At 41.7% G+C, this 25,154-nt stretch overlaps 1 protein-coding gene across 3 annotated transcripts; it reads left to right on the top strand.

The window, feature by feature from the left end:
• Nucleotides 1-1,364: 1,364 nt before the first annotated feature.
• Nucleotides 1,365-25,081, top strand: LOC110000921 (homer protein homolog 1). 3 transcript variants are annotated; one of them, XM_065965872.1, is made up of 10 exons: nt 1,365-2,242; nt 13,029-13,185; nt 15,406-15,537; nt 15,638-15,730; nt 17,082-17,135; nt 18,176-18,318; nt 20,063-20,222; nt 20,313-20,423; nt 20,501-20,581; nt 23,478-25,081. In XM_065965872.1, exons 1-10 carry the CDS (start codon nt 2,238-2,240, stop codon nt 23,664-23,666), a joined length of 1,125 nt encoding a protein of 374 aa, XP_065821944.1. In that variant the 5' UTR covers nt 1,365-2,237; the 3' UTR covers nt 23,667-25,081. The 3 variants fall into 3 exon arrangements, with proteins under 3 accessions (XP_065821944.1, XP_065821943.1, XP_020511962.1); XM_065965871.1 differs by lacking the exon at nt 17,082-17,135 and adding an exon at nt 10,618-10,815 and having other exon boundaries at nt 1,370-2,242; XM_020656306.3 differs by lacking the exon at nt 17,082-17,135 and having other exon boundaries at nt 1,370-2,242.
• Nucleotides 25,082-25,154: the final 73 nt, after the last annotated feature.

Raw genomic sequence — 25,154 nt, 5'->3', positions numbered from 1 at the left:
CATAAGTTTTGGCGCATATATAAGGGGTATCTGGAGAATCTAACGACTTACAAAATAAGAAAGAAGCCAACCTAGACCTTTGTTTATTGTCCACCTATATCTGAAAACAGGAAATCTGATGGTCTGTAGTGGGGGGGTTTGAGAGTCCAAAAACCTCCTCTGGTGACTGATCCATTTTAGATTTTGACCAAAGCACGGTAAAGGCGTTTCATTTAGACAGGTAGAAAAAGGGGTGTGTCACCTTTAATAGAGTAAACAGGTGAGATGTGGGAACCCCTGTCAGTGAACTCTGTTGCTTTGTCCGCCAATTCCAAGTTGAGACCCCCATCCACCCTATACCCTTCCGGTAGGGATAGTCTCCCAATGTGAGCTGCATGTGATGCAAACAGCCACAATTTTCCTGCCAGCCCCTTCAGAAAATGTTCCCCTATACCACTACATCTCTCCCTTTTCCGGCAGTGAAGACGTTTTGAGTGTGAGTGAACCAGCAACACAGGAAAATGTCTAGGGCAGAGCTCCTCTAATATTTCTAGAAATGCTCAGGTGTGCACGTGTGAAAACAGATTCAGTAAGTGTCCACAAGATGGCAATCAAAAGTAGCATATCAAATGTGCCTGTATGTTCATCATTGTCATTAACTTCTGTCTGTATTTTGTAGAGTCAGAATGAAAATATTGACATGAAATACAGAAGCTGTGACTCAAACACTGTGAAATAAATTAGGTTGAAGTCATGTTAATGTGGTTTTTCCTCCATAATGACTTATAAACCTAGGATACATCACATTTTACTTCTCCTTTTGTAACTTGAAGTGAAAGATTTAGAGCAGGAATATTTTAAAAGCTGAAATATTTGAAAACTAGGATAATGCTGCCTAGGCAAGGCAAGTTTATTTCTGTGGCACATTTCAACAACAAGGTAATTCAAAGTACTTCACACAAGACATGAAAAGCATCCTGACAGAGGAAAGAAAAGAAATATTAAAATAGAACATTTAAAAATCACTGAAATTATTAAATCTGAACATATGTTCAAATAAAAATAATTCAAATGAAATTAATTTAAATAAAAAAAGTAAAAATATAAAAAGAGTTAAAAGTTTCAGTGCAGAGTTAAAATCTTATTAAAGCTGTTTAATGAAAGGCAGCTGTAAACAGGTGAGTTTAGTATAAAATTAAATTATTGTTTACAATACTGCACACGAGGCACACCATCCTAAATACACACATTTTTTATGTTTAGCTGTCCAAAATACCCCCACTTTAATCTTAACATTTACAGAATCTGCTTTTAATATAACCAATACCGGATGTGAGGAAACACTTTATTGCCAATTACGTCAAAATTCCAGAGTTGACGTGATGACGTAGCGACATTAAAGCTCCCTGCAGAGCAGCAGCGGAGGATGGAGCAGAGTTAATGAATGAGGATAAACCGGCCGATGGAGCAGCAGCATCTTTTTATTATTTTATTTCTTTACATCGTTTGAATCCCGGTTTAACGGCTGATTGATGTAACATGTAAAAAAGGAAAACCGTGAATGACAGATTGTTTTGTCAGGGAGTTACTTCACATCGTGTGATCCTGCAGGAGGATAAAAGCAGGAGGATGAAGTGTTTTTCTGTCTTTTCTTCAAACTAAAACACAGACATGAAGCTGCAGCCTGACGGAAGAAGATGTCTCCCGTCTTCATCACCACGAAGCGGCGGTGACCCGTCTCGTTTACAGCCGTTAAAAGGCTCTGCTGGACGGCTTTGATGGCAGAGTGGACGGCGAGGAAGAGCCAGCGTTTGAAAAACTGATTGAAGGCTGAATATTAAGTTGTTTTTTTTGTCTCTACCGGAGGAGGAAAAGTACCATCTACAGTTGGTCTTTTTGACTTTTGAACTTTGTTTGTGGGAAACTTAAAACGGTTAATTCAGTATTAAATCACAGCTTCCCGAGCTTAGCATCGTAACAGGAGTTTGAGTTAGCTGCTAACGGTTAGCTTCCCAACCGTTAGCACTCTCGTCTCTCATCATGCATGCTCTGACACGTTTACTCGGGTGAAACCAACAACACCACCCCTCCTCTTCCTCCCTCCTCCTCCTATTCTGCAAAAAAACATGTACCCAAGGGCATAACCACCTCAACAGCATGTCGGACTGAGGACAGCACCTGGATCAGAAAGCTGCAGAGCTAGCCTCCAGAGACCACCGAGAAGGATCACTGTCGACTCACAACCGAATCCTGCAAACATGGGGTATGTAGTTCACCTGAGCTGACGAGCTGCAGCTCCCTCTCAGCATGTCGAGGTCTGTTTGTGTGTTTATCTGAGCAGCCCCCCTTTAGCAGAGGCTCAGCTGCACACTCAGAATGAGCTACTCACTTTAACTTTATACAAACAGCTGACTGAATAATAATAATAATAATAACTTTATTCTTACAGCACCTTTTAAAACACAGCAGCATTGCGAAGTGATTAGAAATACAGCACACAGAAGAACCTGTAGCCTAGGACTGGACGGTATGGACCAAAACTCATATCTTCATATTGTTTATCTGAATGGCGATACTCGATATATATCAATATTTATTTTATTAAAAGTGAAAACACATGAAAAATAAACGACCTGTTTGTGAATTTAAAAAGTAATATTACAAAAATACAAATGTTCTTTAAATCCAATAAAAGAGAGAGAGAGGAGGAGCAGACAGTCAGTCATCATCAGTGAGATGAGAAGAAGGAGACCTGGCACCTCTGTAACGTTATTTTAATGGAACATAAACTAAATCCATATTAACGATATCGTCTTACTCTATATCTTGTTTGAAAATATATCGATATATCTTAAAAACTTGATATATTTCCCAGCCCTACCATAGCCTACAACAAAATACTTAACAAACATATTTAACCCGACCAGCCATCATGAGAAGAGAAAGGCAACACAAGAACCCAACGATATGAACTGAGAGCAACAGGACCAACGAATTAAGATGATGAGAGCAGATAAAAGATACAAGAGGTCAAAGCAAATACAAAAGAGGTGAGAGAGATAAAAACAAAGACAGATTAATTACAAGAGAAAGCATTTCTAAATGAGAGCATAGCCAAAAGATTAAAATGTACAGAAGAAAGCTGCTCTTACCTTCATAACAGAGGGCAGGTCAAAGGTCAGAGGGCAGACAGTTTCATATTTTTAGTACACAGTGGTAGTAAAACTGGAGATTTACCTACAGTATAAACCTGTTCTAGAGACACCTTTACCTGAAATCAGAAATACTTTATCAATCCGGGGTGGAGGGCGAATATGGTCGCCTGGGCACGGGTCCGACCTGTGGCTTCTGTCCAGCATGACATTCCCCTCCCACTCTCTCTCTCTCCCTGATTTCTGGCTCTATCTGCTGTCCTATCTTCAAAGTAAAGGATTTATTTTTTATCTATTTATTATTATTATTATTTTTTTTTTTTAAATCTATTTTTTAGTATCTATTTTTTTGTACATTCTTAATTTATAATATTTTTTTTATTTAAATTGTTTACTGTGTTCACTTTTTGTTTGCAATCTTGGCTCATTGCTGCTGTAACACTGTAAATTTCCCTATTGTGGGATAAATAAAGGATTATCTTATCTTGTAAGTCTGAAAATATACATAAAAAAATGCACAGAGAAATAAATATATTAACAAAATTTATAAATAAACATTCAGTTGTTAAAATTGTGATAAACATAAACACTGAAGAAATCTGTGCCTTAAAACTAGCTGAGCACCAACAGCTCTGAGTATTTAGACTTTTTCCTCCAGCAGTGCTCTGTGGTGTTTCGCTCCTCTTGACATGATAACATGAACAGTAATGGGGTCTTCTTTGCCCCTTGAACAGCAGTAACGTGTGGCAACAAATCTGAAGTCATCTCTTGTGGCTGAAATGGATCTTTTCATGGGAACCAGTCGATTTGTTCCTGCATAGACTTGGTGTAATATAGCAGATACCTGCGTCTGCATTTGTCGGTATAAATTCTGGTATCTGAACAACTTTTAAGTGAAACATCTGCGTCATTTTATTTCTTTCAGTTCCATACAAGAACAAAAAAAAATCAGTTTTCATGGAGCATAAACGTCATGTGGTGCCAAATAAAATACAAACCCCCTGAGCTGAAATCCCCTGAGACAGCTTTGCACTCCTGCACCCGGCTTGGTGGTGTAATGCATGTAGCAGCTGAACCTGCAGATGTATGGTGATTCTCCTGATCAAGGGCGACCTACTTCTTACTCCAGATGAAAGCAGATGATGTAGCATGTGATTGGTTTGTTGTCATATTGTAGTGGAGAGGGGTTGTGGGGGGTGGGTGGGGTGGGTGGGGGTGAACTTCATGCAGAGCACATCCTCTATAATTCTCAAGGCCAGTGGTTATAATCCAGTCAACAATCAATTCCTCCGACACAGAAAGACGGCGCGTCCTGCGTGTGCACTTCCCCCTTAATGAGCGAGTCAGACTGGGCTCTCCCAGCAGGTACAGGAGCGTCTGTTCTTGTGTAATAGATGGTTGTAAACAAGCCTTCCCTGCTGAAACTTGGCACTTTTGAATAAAACAGAATCCAAGCGACAGCATGTTTTCTCTTAAAAAGCACACACGGACATTCAAGTCCAAAGAGGGAGGAGATTATTCTCATTGGTGAGCAAACACAGCCGCTTCCAGGTGGAACTGATCATTTCTACTAAATAAGCTTTTTACTTTGATGTGATGACCCAACGTAATAAAGGCCCGGATCATTCGACGACACTTGAGATCATTTTTTGGATAATTATGGTTTTCTTGGTGCATAATATGAACTCTGCACGTACCTTACTTCTGCAGCAGCCCCTCAGATCTTTTTCCTCTCATTAGTTTGAAAAGCACTTCTGAGTTTGATTAATAAGGACAGTGGAGAAGTGACAAGAGAGAGAGAGAGAGAGGAGAAGTGAAGGTTAGAGCGAGGACGGTGCGATGAAATGACCAGCATCTTAATCAGACGTCTCCATAGAAACACTCTTTAATACCGTTAATGGATTATAGGTCTTAAACTGTAAAACCATTGAAAATAATACTATAAAAATAGAATCAAAAACACACTTCTTTCAATCAAAAGAGCACTCCACACGTTCTATTTTCTGAAAAATATGCCACTGCTTTCTGTCAATGCACGAGGGAGGGAGAAAAGATGTCAATAAGTCGTGCAGCCAGCCTGCTCTGTGTCGCTATCTGTCCCAGCACAGCGTGCAATCAGCTCGCAAAAACAATGGATGGGGATGCATTTTGTGTTTGATGGTGGCGGCCGCTGAACTCGTGGTAATGACGATGCTTGTGTCTGTGTTTTATACTGGTGTATATGAAGCAGCCAACTTTTTAGAGGGAAAAATATGTATTAAAAGGGCGTCTTATACTCCGGGTTTTAACATCCTGGTATCCTGATAACCTACAATTTACATCAAAACAATAACAGTATCTTAATAACTGCAGAGAATCATCAGAGTTTGTGTTCACTGTCAAAGAAGATTTTGGTCTTAACGCTAACTACCCCCAGCTCAACCTCAGGACATTTTCTAAAACAGCTTAAAGCATCAGTATATTAACAGATTAGTCTCATGACAGATGAATAATCAGCTCTTTTAATAATCCAGTGATCATTAAGTCCCTTCTTAAAGCAAACATAACAAACGTTCTGTAGTTCCAGCTGCCCACATTTGCAGATCTCCGTTGGTATAAAAGTGAACATCTTTGGGTTTTGTACTGCTGGAGTACGAAACATAACAATACGACGGCAGTATTAGAGTGTATGTGCGGACAAATGACCAGATTATTCTGTAAAGTCAGAAGAGTAATCTTTATGAAGTGATCATGAGTTTAAAGTGAGACACAGACCGTCAGCTAACCCTGCATGGAGACTTGTGACAGCTCACTTTGTTTCTGTTTTACTTCCTTCATTGGTCTCTTTATGTTTTCTATGGAGGTCAGGGAGGAGTGATTTAAAAAGTGAAATAACATACTTCATTTATTTTGACTTATTCGACACAAACATGGGAAGGTACTGAATCCGACTCGAGGCTTTCAGCTGTCGGCCCCATGCTGTTTTTTTTTTTTTTTTTTTTTTTTCAAGCTGAAATCTTCTTTGCATTTGAACATACACACACACACACACACACACACAGTCTTTTCCATGTGCAGCTGAAGCTCTGTATGGCATATGGGAGTTTTAAACTGGAGGCTCGATTCTTGCCAAGCGCTCGCTGCCTCCTCTCTGCGAGTGGGTTAACCGGCAGGGACACGGGGAATCAGATTGGAACGTGAGAGCATGTGGGGAAAGCAGAGGGGACAGATCGAGTTGGAGGATGTCCGCGGCTCATGACCAGCTCGGAGTCACGTGGCTGTGGCCGTTGCCGTGACAACGCAGCAGCAGCAGCTAAGTTAGTAATGCAGGGTTGTTTTCTCCTAAACAGGCGCGAGCTGCAGCCATCCTCACTCTGACAGTGAGGTTTTTTATTGTGTGTTAAGAGCAGATACATTTAGTTTTTCCTGCCCTATATGCCTTCATATATGACCTTTAAAGCATTTAAAATAAATTCTTTATTTAAGTGCAACATTGACTGTGACTCAGGTGGGAGAATTCTATGCATTTTATTACCCTTTAAGATATTTCTGTGCAGGAAACAAGACATTCATGCACAAATCTTCTGACTTTTGTTGACCTGTCGTTAATCTGTTGACCAAAATAATAAAGTTCTAGTTCTATATGGCTGTTAATGAAATTCGATTTTGGTTTTGGACTGTTTGTCAGAAAAAATGTGAGCTTGTGTGTGTGTGTAACTGTGATAACATCTGCGCTCAGATTCCTCTGTCAAAGCACTCGTCATTGACACTTGAATGGCACAGTTAGTTTCATTGTGAAAAGGGATTACTGGCTAACAATCGCCTCACACTCTCCCAGAGACACACCACCCGGGCACATTCTTATCTAGGCCGCACCGTCAGGGTAATGACACCCTGAACTGTAAAATATCTGCTTCGATATCGCCACCTTAAACCGAGGGGCGTCCAAAACAGCCGTGTGGGGGGGTCTTAAAAGCGCCTACCTTCTCTGGTCCAAACAAATCCAGAGCATTCAGGAGCAGAATCTAAAGTTAGAAGGAGGACATACTGGCTGCTGTATTGTTGTCAGAGAAGCCAGCACTTCAACATAGCATGTTTGCAAATCTCCTTTTTTCTTGTCTGAGTAAACTAATCGACAGGTAGAGAGCTGATCAGATAAAAGTTTTCTTATTTTCCTCATCATATAGAGGATATGCATTTCCATGAGACCACCTCCCCTCAGCCAGAGTGTCAAAACATTCTGAAACAGAGCCGGAGAAACGAGTAAAACAGACGGTTATCTACTTAACTGTAGGACATTTGTACTGGAATGATATCCCTTCTGTTTACTAAAGTGTCTGGATCGATACGGGGTTTCCTGACGCCTTTATGTAGCTGATTTCAAAGCCGGGGAAGAACACAAAGCAAAGCTTAAAAGCACACATGAACTCCCCACGGCTGCATGAGAACGATACTGTTACCATATCCTTTAAGAAAAGCAGAATTCATCCTCTGGGAGCCATGAATGTCTACAAACTTTTGTGCCAAACTTTGAGGAATTCTTTTGATATTTCACTGGATGATAGATGAGATCAGTCTTCTAGAGGAAAAAGCAAAGGCATAATTACGTTTCATGCAAAACCAACCAATGAATGTTGAGATATTTCATTCTGAACCAAAGTGTTGGAGAAGGAAACAATGAAGTTGTCTGTGAAGGTTTTGGTTACCTTTCTGATACTATCTCTGAAACAGGTATCAGAATGCAAAACATCAAAAAATGCAAAATATAAACACCTAAAACCTCTATCTGAATCAAACACCTCTTCCACTTCTGAAGAACTCTCAAATAAAAGGGACGATTTTCCTGATCCTAAAGTCTTAACTTCATCCATGCAACATTTGTTCTGTCTGTACACAGTTAAAGTAAAAGTCTGTGTGGAGCTAACCCTAGCCTGCTTCTATGTAGTCCAGGGCAGTGAGCTCAGTGAAAGCCTAACAATAAATCAGCTCTTTATCTCCGCTCTGGACGCCTTTCAGTGTAGATTTCATCTTGAGAAGTCTTTCTGCCAGTCCTCCAGTGAGAGTACATTTGATTGCTTGGCTTGGAGGGAAGAGTCCCAGGTCTCTTCTGAGAAACAGCCATTGTTCCCCTCTGTGGGAACCTTTCGTCATGTTTCAGTGTGTTAATTAAGTCGGCGGAGTGGAGACGGTTATTTAAAGACGGGACACAGTTAATCGGAGGCACGGTGATAATGTGAGGGTGCACGCGGGATTCACTGCGGCTCAAACCGGCTGAAGACATTTCACTTCCTCTGACATGATTTGCTTACAGCAGCTCCTCTCTGTTATCCACCAGGACTAAATATTACAGAAATCTGACATTTTATACTTCAAGAGCCCATATTCTGCCCTTTTTGGGGTTCTTATATTTCATCTATGTTCCTACTTTTGTACGTTCACAATAGATAAAGTTTTTAAAAAGTGTCTGTTTTCATGAACTGCTCCTCCTTGCTCCCTCTCCGCTCTGAGTCCGTCAGCTACACTCTGTTGACCCCACACTGTTAGACCCCACGTGGGCCAAGTCTGCTCTGATTGGTCTGCAGATACGCTCTGTCGTTATTGGTCAGTTGCTCAGCACGCGTCTCGAAAATTTCAACATGAGCTGCAGGGCCACAACGAGCCAATGGGCTTAGATCAGTGACATCACACTGACTATGACATCACACTGACAAATTTTTATCGAGGGGGGCTAGAACCGAGCGGTACATGCAGCTAATGCTACAGCTAACAGGAGGACATAGGAGAAGCCGCGTTTCCGCGGACTTTGAATTTTTGCACATAGATGTGCCTAAACATGCACAGGACACTTGGAAAACACACTAAAGAGCAGATAAAACCAGAAGAAGAGGAATATGGGACCTTTTTAGTAAAAAAGAAAAACGAGTATACACTGGAACCCCGCTCTGTATTAATGCGTTGATAATTCTATCCATATTTACAAAACTGAAACAGGCCGAAAGATTTACAGAAGAATGCAGCGCCAATTCAAAAACACAACAGTCCAAAATAAATGCTCTCTTTCCTGACGCGGAGGCAGAGAAAAGAGACGGACAGGGAGAGACTCAAGCCAACAAAACATGTTAGAGCCTCTGAGTGAAACTGTGTGAACACAGAGCTCAGAACAACAACTCCAGAGGGAGTTTGACTTCACTCTCTTCTCATCACTCAATGAGATATTCATTTAGTTGGAATCGTTCAGAAATATTAGCCGACTGTTCACTGTGTGAAAAGTGAACCTGTGAGCAAAGAGTTTTGAAAGAACACTAGAGCCTCATGTTTACAAAGAACAGGAGTTTTCGACAGGAGTTTTAAGGTAAACAATTATTAAAAATATTGTAAATACATTCCGTTAATGTCTAGACTATTTCAGACAGGCTGTCCCTGAAATCTTCCTGCGTTAGTTATTTACACATAACCCCTCAGAGCAGGAGACTATCCCTGTTATAATTAATAACCAGCTCTTGGTTTTTTGTGGATTTCTATGATTGTTCAGAGCGGTTACAACCGGACAGTCAGAGCTTGTGTTTTCTTTTAATCAATCTACCTCCGGACCTCTTCATCCATGCAGTATCTGGATCCTGTCCAGCCCCTGCTGATCTCTGTATATGTGCACAGGTGGTTTCAGGTCACCTTTGGCATCAGTGCCTCTGTTCTCTGTCTCTATGTCAGTGTGTTCGCTCTGCACACACACACACACACACACACACACACACACACACACACACACACACACACACACACACACACACACACACACACACACACACACACACACACACACACACACACACACACACACACACACACACACACACACACACACACACACACACACACACGCGCGCTTCATCAAATATAAAATGCTGAATTTTTTTTCCTATCTGCGTAATTCGAGCGCGTCTCTTTGAACTCTCCGTGTGCAGGTGAACTAAAACCAAACACAGGCAGTGACTCCACAGCCGCAGCTCTGCCAGACAGATATGGAAGCGTACCAACCCTCCCCACAGTATCGATCTGAACCCAAGATGAGCCTATCACCTCGGATCAATCGACCTGTTGTGTATATAACGAGTCTCATCTCTGCTCTGTCATGCAAGTTGTTGAGAAGTGTTGTGGAGAGTCTCTCTCTGCCGCTGACATTCAGGGCCTCGAGTCCGTCAATCATGGTCCCTGAAACAGTACAGTCACTGTGCTCGTAGGGGGGGGGGGGGGGGGTGATGGGGGTGATGGGGGTCCAGGTCTGTGTGGGCTCTGCTGCATTGTTCAGCTGCAAATCAGCATATCTGACCTCTCTTTTGCTGCGTTTAAAAAAAAAAAAAAAAAAAATACACATTATTTCTGCTCAATGTGACCCTAATGAGACGCCCTCATCTCTGTCTGTCTCATTCTACTTCATCGTTGTAACCTCCTGCTTTTTATTTGATACAGCTGTGTTCTGTTTGTGACGTATGCTCGCCTCTGTCTTCAGCTCGATTATCGTCTGACCGGATGGACGGAGGTCGTAAGGAACGATGAAGGGCTCAACAACTTCTTCCTCTGTCCCATGTAGCGTGTCCTCATGTTGTGTTTCAACCTGAAGTAACCAGGACGTGTAGTCCCTGGAACTACTTTTATAGACCTGGAAGGTTCTCAGAGGAGACGAGGGGTGGAACAAAATCTGGATACGGTAATATATCGTCATCCTGACTCGTGTGATTCGATGGGCATTTTGCCGGTTCCAAATAGAGATATTTAATTTAAAAAGGTGACGATCTGAAGAGATTGTCACCTCATGACTCCTCAAGGTGGCGCTTATGAGAAGAAAACAGTATCATGAAGAGAAGTTAAATGGTCCCGCCCCCGGTATTGTGTCCTGATCTTTAGGAAGACTCTGGTCTGTGGAGTTTCTCAAAGTCTTTGCCGAGTTTTAGAGAAGTCCTCTCCTCACATTGATTCATTTAACTCGCTCTTTGAACCGTCACAACATTAAACAGTCTGTGCACCTCGGTAATGCCTTCTTAAACGCCGTCACATGGATTCATAGCATCGCCATCATTAATCTCACTCTCAGCTCCACCTTTACGTCCTCCTCATTCATCACCACTTCCTGACACTGATGCTAAAGCTCTCTGCCGGAGTAAATATCGTTAAGGCCGGCCTCAATGCGAGCTTTATGTTTGTTTGTGCGGTGATATTTTGTGAAGCTTTTATTTTGAACATCGATCATTTTTTAATGACTCTGCCTTCATCACCCGCCGACTGCAGAGGTTCATTAACTCTGAGTAATGAAGAGAACATGGAGTTATGGTTTATTTGTGTTTTGGAACATTGCAGACGCTCTTAAAGCTTTAATATTTGCAGATTGACGTGACTCTAAAGCCGGCGTTCTTTATTTCTCTACTTTAAAAAAAGCAAACTGAATGTTTCACTACGTGCTCTGCTCTCGTGTGCCACTTTACAACCCGACGTGTGAAGAGGGAAGCTGTGTATGTGTAGCACTTGTACATGTTCATTTGTCCATTAACACTCTTGTTCTTAGTGTGAAGGCATTATGGGTGTTCCCCCCCTCCCCCCCTCATCAAGTCTCTGGAAGTGCAGAAACACAGCAGACCAGTGAATAATGGATGTGCTGGGATCTGGGATGCTGTTTCTCTCACCTTCCTCTGATTCACAACGCTCCTTCATACTTCCACTTTCCTCACTTGGCACCGTTACAGATGTTTGATGGCTCACAGACGTTTCACACGGACGGTCATTGACAGTTTTTTAGTGAAATGTCGTGACAGCTGAGGGAGCCGAAAAAAATGTGGTCCAGACTTTCAATGCACCGCAGTAATGATGCAACTAGTGACTCATTTCCTAGTCTGATAGGAGATTCAAATTCAGACTTGTCCAAAGTTAAGAAAACATTCATAGCTGTCAAAATGTAGCGCAATTTATTTAACACAGCCAAAAGCGGGATCGCAGGGTCAGTGGTCAGATTGGTTTGCAGAGTGTGGCTAACGTTAGCAAGTGCTAGCTGGTCTTTGGTCCTCTCTGCAGGTTCGCGTCCACATGTCTGTACAGTATGGGGTTTCACACTGCTACAGTTTAACCTGACACAGCATACAAACAACTTTATCTCCAGGTTTACGATCTACATCCTTTGCAATGCCATCCGTTCACTGTGCTTGTTTACATCCGGGTAGTAGAGAGAAGAAAGAAGCCCTATTGGCCTTAAACTCCTGCACGTTGTCTAAACTGCACAAATAGGGTGGTAACATTTTGTTAGCGAAACATTGCTGATGTATCTGTGCAGTTTAGACCAGGGGTTCCCAAACTTTTCAGGTCGTGACCCCCAAAATAAGGGTGACAGAACCTGGGGACCCCCCACTGTTCTTTAAGGTGGTTAGTTAGGTATAATGTAGCGACAGCCACGCACACACTGATAAACCTATCCAAAAACTAGGAACACAAAATGATACAACAATACACATAAATGTACACATTAATTTCATTTCACTTAATGATACTGTCTTATATGACATTATATGTACTTTTTGTATATTTACAAAAATGGGTAAAAATATATACTTATGCACTTTTAAGTGATTCTCTCGACCCCCCCCTCTTGGTGGCTGGCGACCTGGCTGGTATTCCTACAGCTTCATAATGCTTCATGGAATATCTCTTCTTCCTCTTTTTTTCCCGTCTATTTAAATCCACTGGTTCACAGATTTGCAGAGGTATAAGTATTTCTCACACGGGCTCAGATGGTAGCTGTCTGTAGGTTTAGTGTATTTTGGCGTAACCAAAGAGTTCCATCCTCACTTAGTTAAGTTTTACAGCCCATTGTGAAGTTCTTTTGAAAAGGCCTTTAACTCAAATCTAACGTCTCTGAACTTCTCTTTCTCCGCACAGAGAGCAGCCCATCTTCAGTACACGGGCCCACGTCTTCCAGATCGACCCGTCTACCAAGAAGAACTGGGTTCCCACCAGTAAGCATGCGGTCACGGTGTCGTACTTCTTCGACAGTACCAGGAATGTATACCGAATCATCAGTCTGGATGGATCCAAGGTCTGTTTTATCTTCCTCAGTAAAATGTTTGCGTTCAAGTGTATGTGCTGGGATGAGAAGTCTCACCCCCAAAGTCATCATCCCCTTAATATCTCCCGTGCAAATCAATCATATTTCACCTCCAATCATGACAATAAATCCATATTGGATGCACATCAGTTTATCCCCCCCTCCACTCTCAGGTGGTCTCACATGTTTGTGTCGCCCCCGGCCTCCCCGTGCTGAGCTGGGCGGTCGGGGCGAGTCGTATCTATGTGGCAGTGATTATTTTAGTCTGGAGAGAGGTGCAGGGGTGGAGTTAGCATACTTATGTAAGAGGCTGCTGCTGTTGTTGAACCAACAAGTTCTGCTGAAAATAGCAAAGATTGTTTTGGTTGGTGCTGGAGGACGTTATAATCAGACGACACACCGAGACATATTTCTCTCTCTGGCTGAGTGAAGTGAAAAAAACATGTGAGGAAAACTAGAGAAAAAGATATCTGAGATGAAAATGCTTATGACAGGAGAATCTTCTCAACCACTTTAAAGTAGTGACCCTTTGCTCTCACTTTTTGAGACAGATTTCTCCTCCTCTTACCTGCATGTCTTTTTAAATCAACCCCAAGTGAGAAACCTACACGCTGAAAATAGTGTTTTCATCGAGGTTTGGAACAAAGTACGAGACAGGTCGGCTCTGTCTTAAGACTTCTCTTTCAAGATATATGAAGAAGAAAAACTCTCAACCTCTCTCTGCCGTGTCTCAAACTGTTCTGAAGCTTTTTGAACTCTGAAAAGTCGGGAATGAAGTCGGTGAAATATAAGAAACTTCAATCTCTGTTTGTAAAGCATCGAGATGGCAAGAAGAGCACAAGCTTTCACATCTGTATGAGCATGTGACAAATGTGACACACACATGCATGTTAGTACACAGACTAACTGTTGTGACCCCCCCCCAACGTCTCTGTCACTACCTCCAAAGGAAAGTTTAAAGGAGTTTGTTTGAGATGAGCTGATATGACGAGTCTGCTATCAAAACAGGTATCGATATTGTTCGATTTGTACTTTTATCATATCAAAGTTTAAAATTCTGTTACTATGACAACCTAAATTCTAAAATGTGTGGGGGCGTTATGACGCTGCAACTCGCTCACACCGAAAAGTCTTCAGACCCCTGACATGTATATTAAATGTGGTGTCCACAAGGGGTCTCTCTTTCTCTGTTTGTGGGAATGTTTGCTGATAATAAGATAAGATAATCCTTTATTTATCCTACAACGGGGAAATTTACAGTGTTACAGCAGCAAAGAGCAAAGATTGCAGACAAAAAGTGAACAAGTAATCTGCTTCTGGGGAGTTCTTGGACTCCTCCAGTCAAATTATCAGTAATTTGTGTATTCTTAATATCTATCCTGATGATTTTTTACTTTCAAATAATGTCAAATATCTACTCAATGTTTGTTTCTTCAAAGAGCGAGCAATGCATCGTTTGGCCTCCAGGAAACAAACAACCCGTGGAGTCTCTCAGTGGTTGACTCTTTCTTGCTCTTGAGAGGATCAGCTGTTTCTCAAAAAATAAACTTGACAAGTTTTGGAAAGTATGGACTATTATTTACAACTTCCTGTGGGGTAATGACGTACAGAATGAGGTTTGGACGGATGAACAGATCTGACTGTCAGTAGAGCGGCTATGTTTTTATTTTTATTATTATTATTATTTATTTATGTTCCTTTACTTTTATTCCCTCTTTTTTAGTTTTCGTATTGTGTGTACTGTTTTGCTATACACTGTTTATGCTTTACTATAAAAGACAATAAAGAGATGGTTTAAAAAAAATGTTTTTTAAAAGTCTTCAGACGAAAAAAAACTAAACTAAAACAACCTGCTGATGAGAAGTGTGCAGTGCAGCTGAAACCTTCTGAATGTTGATGAAGTCGACTCTCGGTTTAGACCGGAGTTATTAAATCATCAGCCATTCTTTTTTTAAACCTTCATCTCCATCTGTGCTCGCCTCTCACCCAGCGATTCCTCCCACACGGATCGATAACAGTCAGCTGGACTCAGAACTCCTCTTTGACTGTTTCCTGTTTACCAACGAGTGGGAATACACGGGGATACAACACACACACACACACACACACACACAAAGCTCATCCAGTAGTTCCCAGTAGATGTTAAGAATCCAGCTGCAGACTTCAGACCTTTTGGATTTGACATGATGTCGTCTGGTTTGTCCTCTGCAGGCCATTATCAACAGCACCATCACCCCCAACATGACGTTCACAAAGACGTCGCAGAAGTTTGGCCAGTGGGCCGACAGCCGTGCCAACACGGTGTACGGCCTCGGCTTCCCGTCAGAGAGCCACCTAGCCAAAGTAAGAGCACGCCGTTCACCAGCAACCAGAGACAAAACGTTCTCTGGGAAACATGTCGGAGCGCTGTGGGTTCACTTGTTCCTCTTGTTTTTTTTTTTAGTTTGCAGATAAATTTGTGGAGTTCAAGGAGGCGGCTCGGTTAGCGAAGGAGAAGTCTCAGGAGAAGATGGAGCTCACCAGCACGCCATCTCAGGTAACAGACTCCACCCACACCACCTCCGTCTTCAGGCTCATTTCTACACCTTCATCTGAGAAACATGAACCTTTAAAGACAGAACTCTGAGGAACACTAACTTAAATCTGCAAAGGCATGATAACCTGAGGAGTTTTTTAGTGTTTAGTAAAAAAAAAAGTAATAAAGAAAAAAATCATTTTGGGAGGAAATGTCTTCATGGCACTCGTCATCCTCGTGTTTACAGAATCATGGACGTGTGTTTGGATTTAAGATGAGTTGCAGGATGTAGTCGTGTAAATGAGACAGAGACGACTCAAAGCTTTGCTCCAAAGTTACTCTGTGGAGAAAAACAGCCGACTGAGAGGAGAAACTTTGACCTCCTTCTATAACCTCCACGCCCAGCTGGTGGTCATCAGGTGATCTCAATATCTCCTGAAACCTGTCACCGTGGAAAATTGTTATAATATTATTCTAATAATAAACAAAGCACTTGTTATAAATGTTAGGCCGCTTCCTTGCTCAGGATATCGAAGTCTGACTTAAATATTATGTCCTCACCTGAAGAACACAAAAACCTCTCGTTTAAGTTTTAGTTTTGTTTGTTGTCACCAGACAGATTGAGGAGAGGGATGTGCTGCCACCGTCATCCACACTGTGATAAACCAACAGTTGTCACTGATTCTTCATGTGTCCCTAACACACATGAAGTGAAAACCTCTGTGACAAACTTCCTGTCAGTCTTGACGTTACGCTCTGACAGTGAGCCTTACGTTCTCATGGTAACCAAACAACAACACGACTTCAGTTAGAACCAAACTAGTCTCAGTTTGACAAACTTTTTAGTTTTTGAGTTTTGAGACATACAGATATATGTTCGACAGGCTCTTCAGTAAAATAAGAGTAGTTTTAAGTTAAAAAAACAAAAAGAAAAGGAGACAACTAGAAAGTTTGAAGAAACTACAGAGCTGCTGCAACAGAACACTTATTCAAAGAACATTATAAAATAAAGTTATCAGATGTTTTCCTGCTGCAGACGTAACATTGAAGCGACTTCTCGTTTAAAGTAACTTTAACATAAACAAGCAGCTTAAAGATGAAGTTCTGCTGCTTGATCCAAACTGAAGACTGTTTGTGTTTCAGGATTTGTTTAAGAAAAAAAAAAGGTTTTATTCTGGATCCTCTCAGGACTTTAGTCGGCCATGTGTTACTGTTTATGTTTTCCATTCTGAATCTGTGTCATTAAGGTTTGTAACACATGAATGTACTGTTACTCTTGTAGTAGAAGTCTTTATATTTCAAGTTGTTTTGCTAAGCTAACTAAGCTAACACCCTGTGGCTTGTTTCACCTCCTCCGCTGACTCCTCCTCAGAGCGGCACAGTAAAAAGGAATCTGTTGTCAGTCATCAAACCGGTTTTAAAGAAGGTAAAAAAAAGAGAAAGAATCATTGTCATGTCTCCGATGGCCCCTCCCCCTCCCCCCCCCTCGCCCGTCGTACCCTGACATCATGATTCACCTTCCCTCAGGTTTCTCTTGTGTGAGCACATGACTGTTTGAGACTCGTCCCTGAGTGTTCTTCCCTCTTAGAGAGAACCCTCATCATCATCATCATCATCATCATCTATGAAGAACCTGGTCTCACATCCTGGAGAGTCCAGAAGAGTCCAGACTGACGTCCTCTTCTCCTTCATGCTCTCAGAAAGGGGACAGACTGCTACGATCACACCTGACAAGGACTCTGTGTAGATAAATTAAAGAAGAAAAGGGGGGGGGTCAGAGTCACAGATCTGAAGTCCCTCGTTTAAACTCGTCCTTACAGGTCGTTAAAAGATTTCATGTAGAGTGTTAAATCTTTAAAGAAACATGAACTCAGAATGATCTCCTGTCGTTAGAGTCCACGTGTCAGAGCTGAAGGTCTCCTCCTGAACTCTGAGCTGTAGTCCTGAACTCTGATCTGTAGTCCTGAACTCTGATCTGTAGTCCTGAACTCTGATCTGTAGTCCTGAACTCTGATCTGTAGTCCTGAACCTTTTTGAGAGCATTGACGTCCTGAACTTGTTTTTGTCGTCTTTCTGCTCAGCGTTTCTGGAAATGTCTTTGTTTAATTTTTGACTGGGGATCAAATGACGAGGCTGGTTCCACTCTTATGTCTGCACATTAAATATAAAGAGGTGGAAACATGAGGTGAGGTAACAGAGTCCACCTGAAACAGCGATTGGATCGATCAATCTCTGGCCAAGAAAGAGCAATGCTAACGTTTACCTCCAGTTTACAGCATATATGCTAAGCTAAGATAAGCTAAGCTAACCCTAGCTTCTAGCCGTCGCTTCAGATTCAGCACACGGACATGAAAGAGGTACCGATCCTCTCGGTTAACTCTCAGCATCAAAGTAAAGAAACGTTTCCTCGTCAGCTGTTGAACTCTTGAACTGACTTTTTATCTTTGTGTCTCATCGTCCAATCAGGAGTCGGCTCCCGGGGATCTGCTGTCACCGATGACCCCAGAGAGCATCAACGGTACAGAAGAAGAGAGAGTCACGGTGGACGCACCTCCTCACAGCGAAGCCAGAGGGGAGCCTTCCCACAATGCATTGCCCTTCTCCCACAGGTACGCCCACATGAATCACCTCTCGTGGTCAGGATGACGCCGTGAAGCAGCTGCTGTCATTATTAATCTGCTTCTCCCCTCCGAGCGTGTTGAGCGCTTTAAAGCAGAACATGAAAACATTTCTTATACTGCCAGGTTTATTATAAACCAGCCAATGAGAGGGGCCCGTTTGTCGGCTGAGCTTCAGAGTGTAAATGCTATAAATGTCAGAAAGGTTAAACTGATGTCCTGCCGGGTTTCAACAGAAAACTTTAAAGTTTTCATTGTTGTCATCGTTGGTTGATTATTAATAATAATTTGAGGATCACCTGGTTGAGTTATTTAAGGAACCAAAGAGTCGATTATCTGCTCTGCAAATGTATTTATTTATTTTTTTGGCCGCACTAAAAAAGGCGGAGCGCTCAGAAGAAAGACGCTGGGCGCCGTGTTCTCTCGTTGGGCGCCGTGTTCTCTCGTTGGGCGCCGTGTTCTCTCGTTGGGCGCCGTGTTCTCTCGTTGGGCGCCGTGTTCTCTCGTTGGGCGCCGTCTGCTGCTGTAGACTCTCTACTCACTGAAAGAAGACGCTCAGAAAGAAAGCAACGCATGTAGTCCATATGAGGACGACAAGATAGCCACTCGACTGAAAGTAACTGAGCATGTACGGCAGGGGTGTCCAAAGTGCGGCCCGAGGGCCATTTGCGGCCCTTGAGGGGATTTTCTGCGGTCCGTGACTTCAGATGAAGAATCAGAAGATTTTGATTAAGATCGGCACATTATCTTATTTTTATTTTTCATGTTAACAAGCGCTGAACAATATTCCTAAAATAGAAAATGTTCAGGAACATGTATGTTGTTGTTTTTTTAAATCTACAGCTTTTACTATTTTCCACATTTTTTTGTAAACTATGAAAAAAAGTTTTTGTAAACAAGTGGACTGTTGTTTAACCATTTAATGACCTGAGCTAACTGCAGAAAGCTTTTCTAAAAACATGAACCACGTTACAGACTTGATTCTGAGGAAAAAACAAATAAAGTAGAACGAAGAAATCTAAATATTTGATTTCTTTTATTAAAGGGTTTCTTTAGCGAGCCTTTTCATTCTGATCTACAAAGCTTTACTATTTTAAAAACTATATTTTAAAAAACAAAAGCTGTGGCCCGCGAGCGATTCTAACACGACTATTTTGGCCCGCAAGAAAATAAGTTTGGACACCACTGGTGTACGAGCATCACTGCTTGATGCTCTGGAGAGAGATGATGCTTGTATATAGCGCCCTCTGCTGGTGACAGCCGGGAATAGAACTGCTACTTTAATTCAACACTACTCAAATGAAATGCTATTTGACAGTAAATCAGATAATCTAATCTATTGGTGCATATTGGAGATAAAATGAGAGTCTGATATCAGAACATTACGACTGATTAATCTGCTCTCATATGAAAGAACACAGGACTTTAGAATGAAACAAAAAGCAGCGCCGGATAGCGTAGCGGTAATGCCAGGCGCCCCATTAATGGACTTTGCTGATGTCATCCCCCCCCCCCCCCCCTCTTCAGCTGTCGTCTCTGATAAAGACACAAAATGCCTCTAAAAAAACACAAAGACGACGCAGGACTTTGGAATTAAATAAAAAAGGCGGCAACATAAATCAGTGACGGCGTCTGAAAACTTTCTGAATGTTTTTATTTACAGACTCTTTTTCTTCACTTCCTGCTTCATCAGGAAGTTTGTTCTTCTCTAAAGCTCTCTTTCTCTCCTCCTCAGTTCGACCAGCATGAATAAGCACTGGGAGGCGGAGCTAGAGGCGCTGAAGGGGAACAACGCCAAGCTAACGGCGGCTCTGCTGGAATCCACGGCTAACGTGAAGCAGTGGAAGCAGCAGCTGTCGGCCTATCAGGAGGAGGCGGAGCGGCTTCACAAACGGGTATCAGCTCACAGGTCGAATGAAAACAGACGTGAGGACGTGTGTTTGTTGTTTACAGCGAGGTGATGGAGATGGTTTTTTGTGTCCCAGGTGACGGAGCTGGAGTGCGTGAGCGGCACGACGACCGTGATCAAATCCCAAAAGAGCGAGCTGAACCACACGATAGAGGAGCTGGAGCTCGCTCTGAAGGCCAAGGAGGAGGTACCCGGAGAGAGAGACAGAATCATTAGAAAGATCACTCATCTTAAACTCTGCTCATGAACTCTTTGTGTCTGCAGGAGCTGGAGAGACTGAAAGAGGAGGTGGTGAGTGCCAACGAGTTCCAGTCTCAAAGAGACTCGCTCACACACAAACTGAAGGTGAGTCCAACACCTGCAGCTCGTCTGCTTCACCTCCTCAAACCATCCAGCTTTTATGTGATGTCATCTTCTTAAAGTCTTTTCTTACTGGTTTAACTATTTTTATCTTCTTTTACTTCTTACTGTCCTTTTATTTATGCTCTTATCTTAACTCCTCTTATGTTTTAACTTGGTCATTTTTTATCTTACTTACTTTGTCTATTTATCTTTTATATGTATATATACTTTTTATTTTTATTAATATTATTGTTCTTTTTTTTGATAATTGATTCACTTGTTTCTATTTCTCTTCCTGCTCTTACCTTCTTATTGCTGTTCTCTTTTTATTTACTTTTATCTCTTTTAGTTTCTTACATCTTTTTAAATCTTTGGTTCCTCTTTGGTCTCAGCTCGTGTTGTTGGGTTCTTATGATGGTTCTTGTGATGGTTCTTGTGATGGTTCTTGTGATGGTTCTTGTGATGGTTCTTATGATGGTTCTTGTGATGGTTCTTGTGTTGCCTGGGTTCTTATGATGGTTCTTGTGATGGTTCTTATGATGGTTCTTGTGATGGTTCTTGTTTTTCCTGGGTTCTTATGATGGTTCTTGTGATGGTTCTTGTGATGGTTCTTGTGATGGTTCTTGTTTTTCCTGGGTTCTTATGATGGTTCTTGTGATGGTTCTTGTGATGGTTCTTATGATGGTTCTTGTGATGGTTCTTATGATGGTTCTTGTGTTGCCTGGGTTCTTGTGATGGTTCTTGTGATGGTTCTTGTGATGGTTCTTATGATGGTTCTTGTGATGGTTCTTGTTTTTCCTGGGTTCTTATGATGGTTCTTATGATGGTTCTTGTGATGGTTCTTGTGATGGTTCTTATGATGGTTCTTGTGATGGTTCTTGTTTTTCCTGGGTTCTTATGATGGTTCTTGTGATGGTTCTTGTGATGGTTCTTATGATGGTTCTTGTGTTGCCTGGGTTCTTATGATGGTTCTTGTGATGGTTCTTGTTTTTCCTGGGTTCTTGTGATGGTTCTTGTGATGGTTCTTATGATGGTTCTTGTGATGGTTCTTGTTTTTCCTGGGTTCTTATGATGGTTCTTGTGTTGCCTGGGTTCTTATGATGGTTCTTGTGATGGTTCTTGTTTTTCCTGGGTTCTTGTGATGGTTCTTATGATGGTTCTTGTGATGGTTCTTGTTTTTCCTGGGTTCTTATGATGGTTCTTGTGTTGCCTGGGTTCTTATGATGGTTCTTGTGATGGTTCTTGTTTTTCCTGGGTTCTTGTGATGGTTCTTATGATGGTTCTTGTGATGGTTCTTGTTTTTCCTGGGTTCTTATGATGGTTCTTGTGTTGCCTGGGTTCTTATGATGGTTCTTGTGATGGTTCTTGTGATGGTTCTTATGATGTCTGGGTTCTTATGATGGTTCTTGTGTTGTCTGGGTTCTTATGATGGTTCTTGTTTTTCCTGGGTTCTTATGATGGTTCTTGTGTTGTCTGGGTTCTTATGATGGTTCTTGTTTTTCCTGGGTTCTTATGATGGTTCTTATGATGTCTGGGTTCTTATGATGGTTCTTGTGTTGTCTGGGTTCTTATGATGGTTCTTGTTTTTCCTGGGTTCTTATGATGGTTCTTGTGTTGCCTGGGTTCTTATGATGGTTCTTATGATGGTTGTTGTGTTGTCTGGGTTCTTATGATGGTTCTTGTGATGGTTCTTATGATGGTTCTTGTGATGGTTCTTGTGATGGTTCTTGTGTTGCCTGGGTTTTTATGATGGTTCTTGTGATGGTTCTTATGATGGTTCTTATGATGGTTCTTGTGTTGGTTCTTGTGATGGTTCTTGTGATGGTTCTTGTGATGGTCCTTGTGATGGTTCTTGTGATGGTTCTTGTGTTGGTTCTTATGATGGACTTATGATGGTTCTTGTGATGGTTCTTGTGTTGGTTCTTATGATGGTTCTTGTGATGGTTCTTATGATGGTTCTTGTGATGGTTCTTGTGATGGTTCTTGTGTTGGTTCTTATGATGGTTCTTGTGATGGTTCTTATGATGGTTCTTGTGATGGTTCTTATGATGGTTCTTATGATGGTTCTTGTGATGGTTCTTATGATGGTTCTTGTGATGGTTCTTATGATGGTTCTTGTGATGGTTCTTATGATGGTTCTTATGATGGTTCTTATAATGGTTCTTATGATGGTTCTTGTGATGGTCTGGTTCTATATGTCTGTTGGGTATCGTGCACTTTGGGTTCTTTTCTGTTGAATTGTATTTAATTATTTTTAGTATTTTGCATTTGTTATGTTCTTGTTGTTGTTTATGTTCTTCTGTGTTTGGTTTAGTTTGTTCTTGTTTTTGCTGTTTGTCAAAGCACTTTGTAAACCTGTGTTTTTAAATAAAGTTGTTATTATTATTATTATTATTATCCGTACATCCAGCCGTTAAAACACAATATATCACCGTTTATAAAGATGTGTTTCTTATCAGGTTAAAGTTGATAGCTGGCAGCTTCATCCTGAACTTCTGTAAGGATTCATTTGTTGATTTTAATTAGTTGAGTTTTATGTGGGACACACCTGAAACTCAAAAGCCTGGAGGTTAAAAAAACCACCACACACTAACACTCAGTGACACTAAAGAGGGGAGTGAGGCAGACTTCTGTGGAAACACAGACGCTGAAACAACAAGAGAAACCACTGAAAGAACCACAATGAGTCACTTAAGACCACGGGAGCCCAGGAGTTCTTATAAGCTCCTCACACCTGGTCTCAATCAGGGCCAATCAGACACACACACACACACCTGACCCTGGTTTTCATTTTTTCCATCCTTGTGTGACGCTGGGATTTGAAACACTAACAAACTAAACGGGTCTGCCTCCTGAACATTTAAATAAAAAAAGATCTAAAGTGTCCGTTTTGTTTCAGGACTCTGAGTCAAGGAACCAGACGCTGGAGGGTCAGCTGAGCGAGCTGGAGCAGCGTCTGGAGAGCAGCCAGCAGGAGCAGGAAGCCTTCAGGACGAGTCTGCGCACGCTGCTGGAGCTGCTCGACGGCAAGATCTTTGAGCTGACCGAGCTGAGGGACACGCTCGCCAAACTGCTGGAGGGCAGCTAGAGACACACACACACACACACACACACACACACACACACACACACACACACACACACACACACACACACACACACACGCCTGGCTCACACCTTCACCAACACGTAAGACCACTTGAATTCTTTTTTTTTTAAAACCACGTGTAACCAAATGGACTTCATGCATCAGCAGCACACGTTTTTATGCTACGGATCACGTTTACAAACACGCCGCCGAGTGAAGGCGTTCGCTCGGACCATGCCTTCCCTCCGCTCTGCGCTGGAACCGCTCCGGCAACACGCTCCAAAAAAAAAAAAATCTGACTCGACTCTGATTTCTCTTTTCGTCTCTTGAATGTCTTTTTCCATTTGACGAGACTTTCAATTATTATTATTTTTTCTCAAATCTTTTTGCTTCTTTAACCACGAAGACTTTTCGTTTCTTGTCTTCGGTGCACTTCTCGGTCGCCCTCGAGTCGGCGATTGTTTGTTTCTTCTTCCTCGCGTCATCGTCAGCCAAATAAACACTCGAGAAGAACGCCAACGCTCTGAGATTTTCATTGGAACTCGAGTTTCGTTTCTCCAGTGACTGAATCCACCGATGAACTGCCAAATGTAGAAAAAAGAACGTCCTGATTCTTCTACGGTACATGAGCAATACGAAAAGGGAGAAAAAAAAAACACTTTTCACTCATTTTCAGGTAACTTTCCTCTCCCATGCTGAGGACACAAGCGAGGCGGGACTTTCTTTGGATACACTTTTTTTTTTTAAAGAATACTACGATGACGACTTGATAGTGCACTTGTAAAAAAAAAATGGCGTCTGTGTGTACGAGTGAATCTTTTCCATTCTTGTTTTGACTTGAAGTGCAATGATTGAATCCTGTTTTTCTTCTTTTTCTTAATTTATGACTTCACTGTTACTCAATCTGTGCTCGAGCAGAGATGTTTTATTGTCTGGTACGTGAGTGTTTAAGACGGTTTTGTTTCGTCTGCAATATTTTTTGAAGTATTTATGAGCGGACGTGAGAATATATTCGCAGGAAAGGATTTGAAGAGAATCGTCTTTTCTTTTGCCAAATAAAACTTCTCCTGTACAGAGTTGAATTCTGCAGATGTTGCCTTTGGTACAGAAATGCATCAATGGTAGCTACGTAGCGCTTTCTTTCTTTTGGTTGGATTTACAAATTGCCAAAAAACACAGCATGGTTAAGGAGGCGTGAGGTACGTACACCTGGAGAACACTACTTAAGGGCTTGTTGACGACACGTGTGGAAGACTTGAATGACTTTTATCACGGTGAAAATTATGAATATTTCAGATTGAAAGGGGACAATTATTTGGATGAGTCTTTTAAATGTTGATGATTATTATGACCACATGCTTCAAAATACAAATTGTAATTTTTGAGTTTATAGTAAAACAAAAACCAAATGGAAATCATGCTGCTGTGTCCGTTCTTCCAACGTCTGGTTTCATCTCGTCTGTGGTGCTGTGATTGTTTTTATGTCCA

Source organism: Labrus bergylta, chromosome 17 (genome assembly GCF_963930695.1).
Source record: "Labrus bergylta chromosome 17, fLabBer1.1, whole genome shotgun sequence".
Lineage (NCBI taxonomy): Eukaryota > Metazoa > Chordata > Actinopteri > Labriformes > Labridae > Labrus > Labrus bergylta.
This window is presented reverse-complemented; position numbering and strand designations above follow the sequence as displayed.

Excerpts from the sequence above, each read along its gene's own strand:
- LOC110000921 (XM_065965872.1), top strand. Across the intron at positions 13,186-15,405 it reads TCAGTCTGGATGGATCCAAG|GCCATTATCAACAGCACCAT; the intron begins GTCTGTTTTATC and ends TGTCCTCTGCAG. Across the intron at positions 15,731-17,081 it reads TCACCAGCACGCCATCTCAG|AGCGGCACAGTAAAAAGGAA; the intron begins GTAACAGACTCC and ends ACTCCTCCTCAG.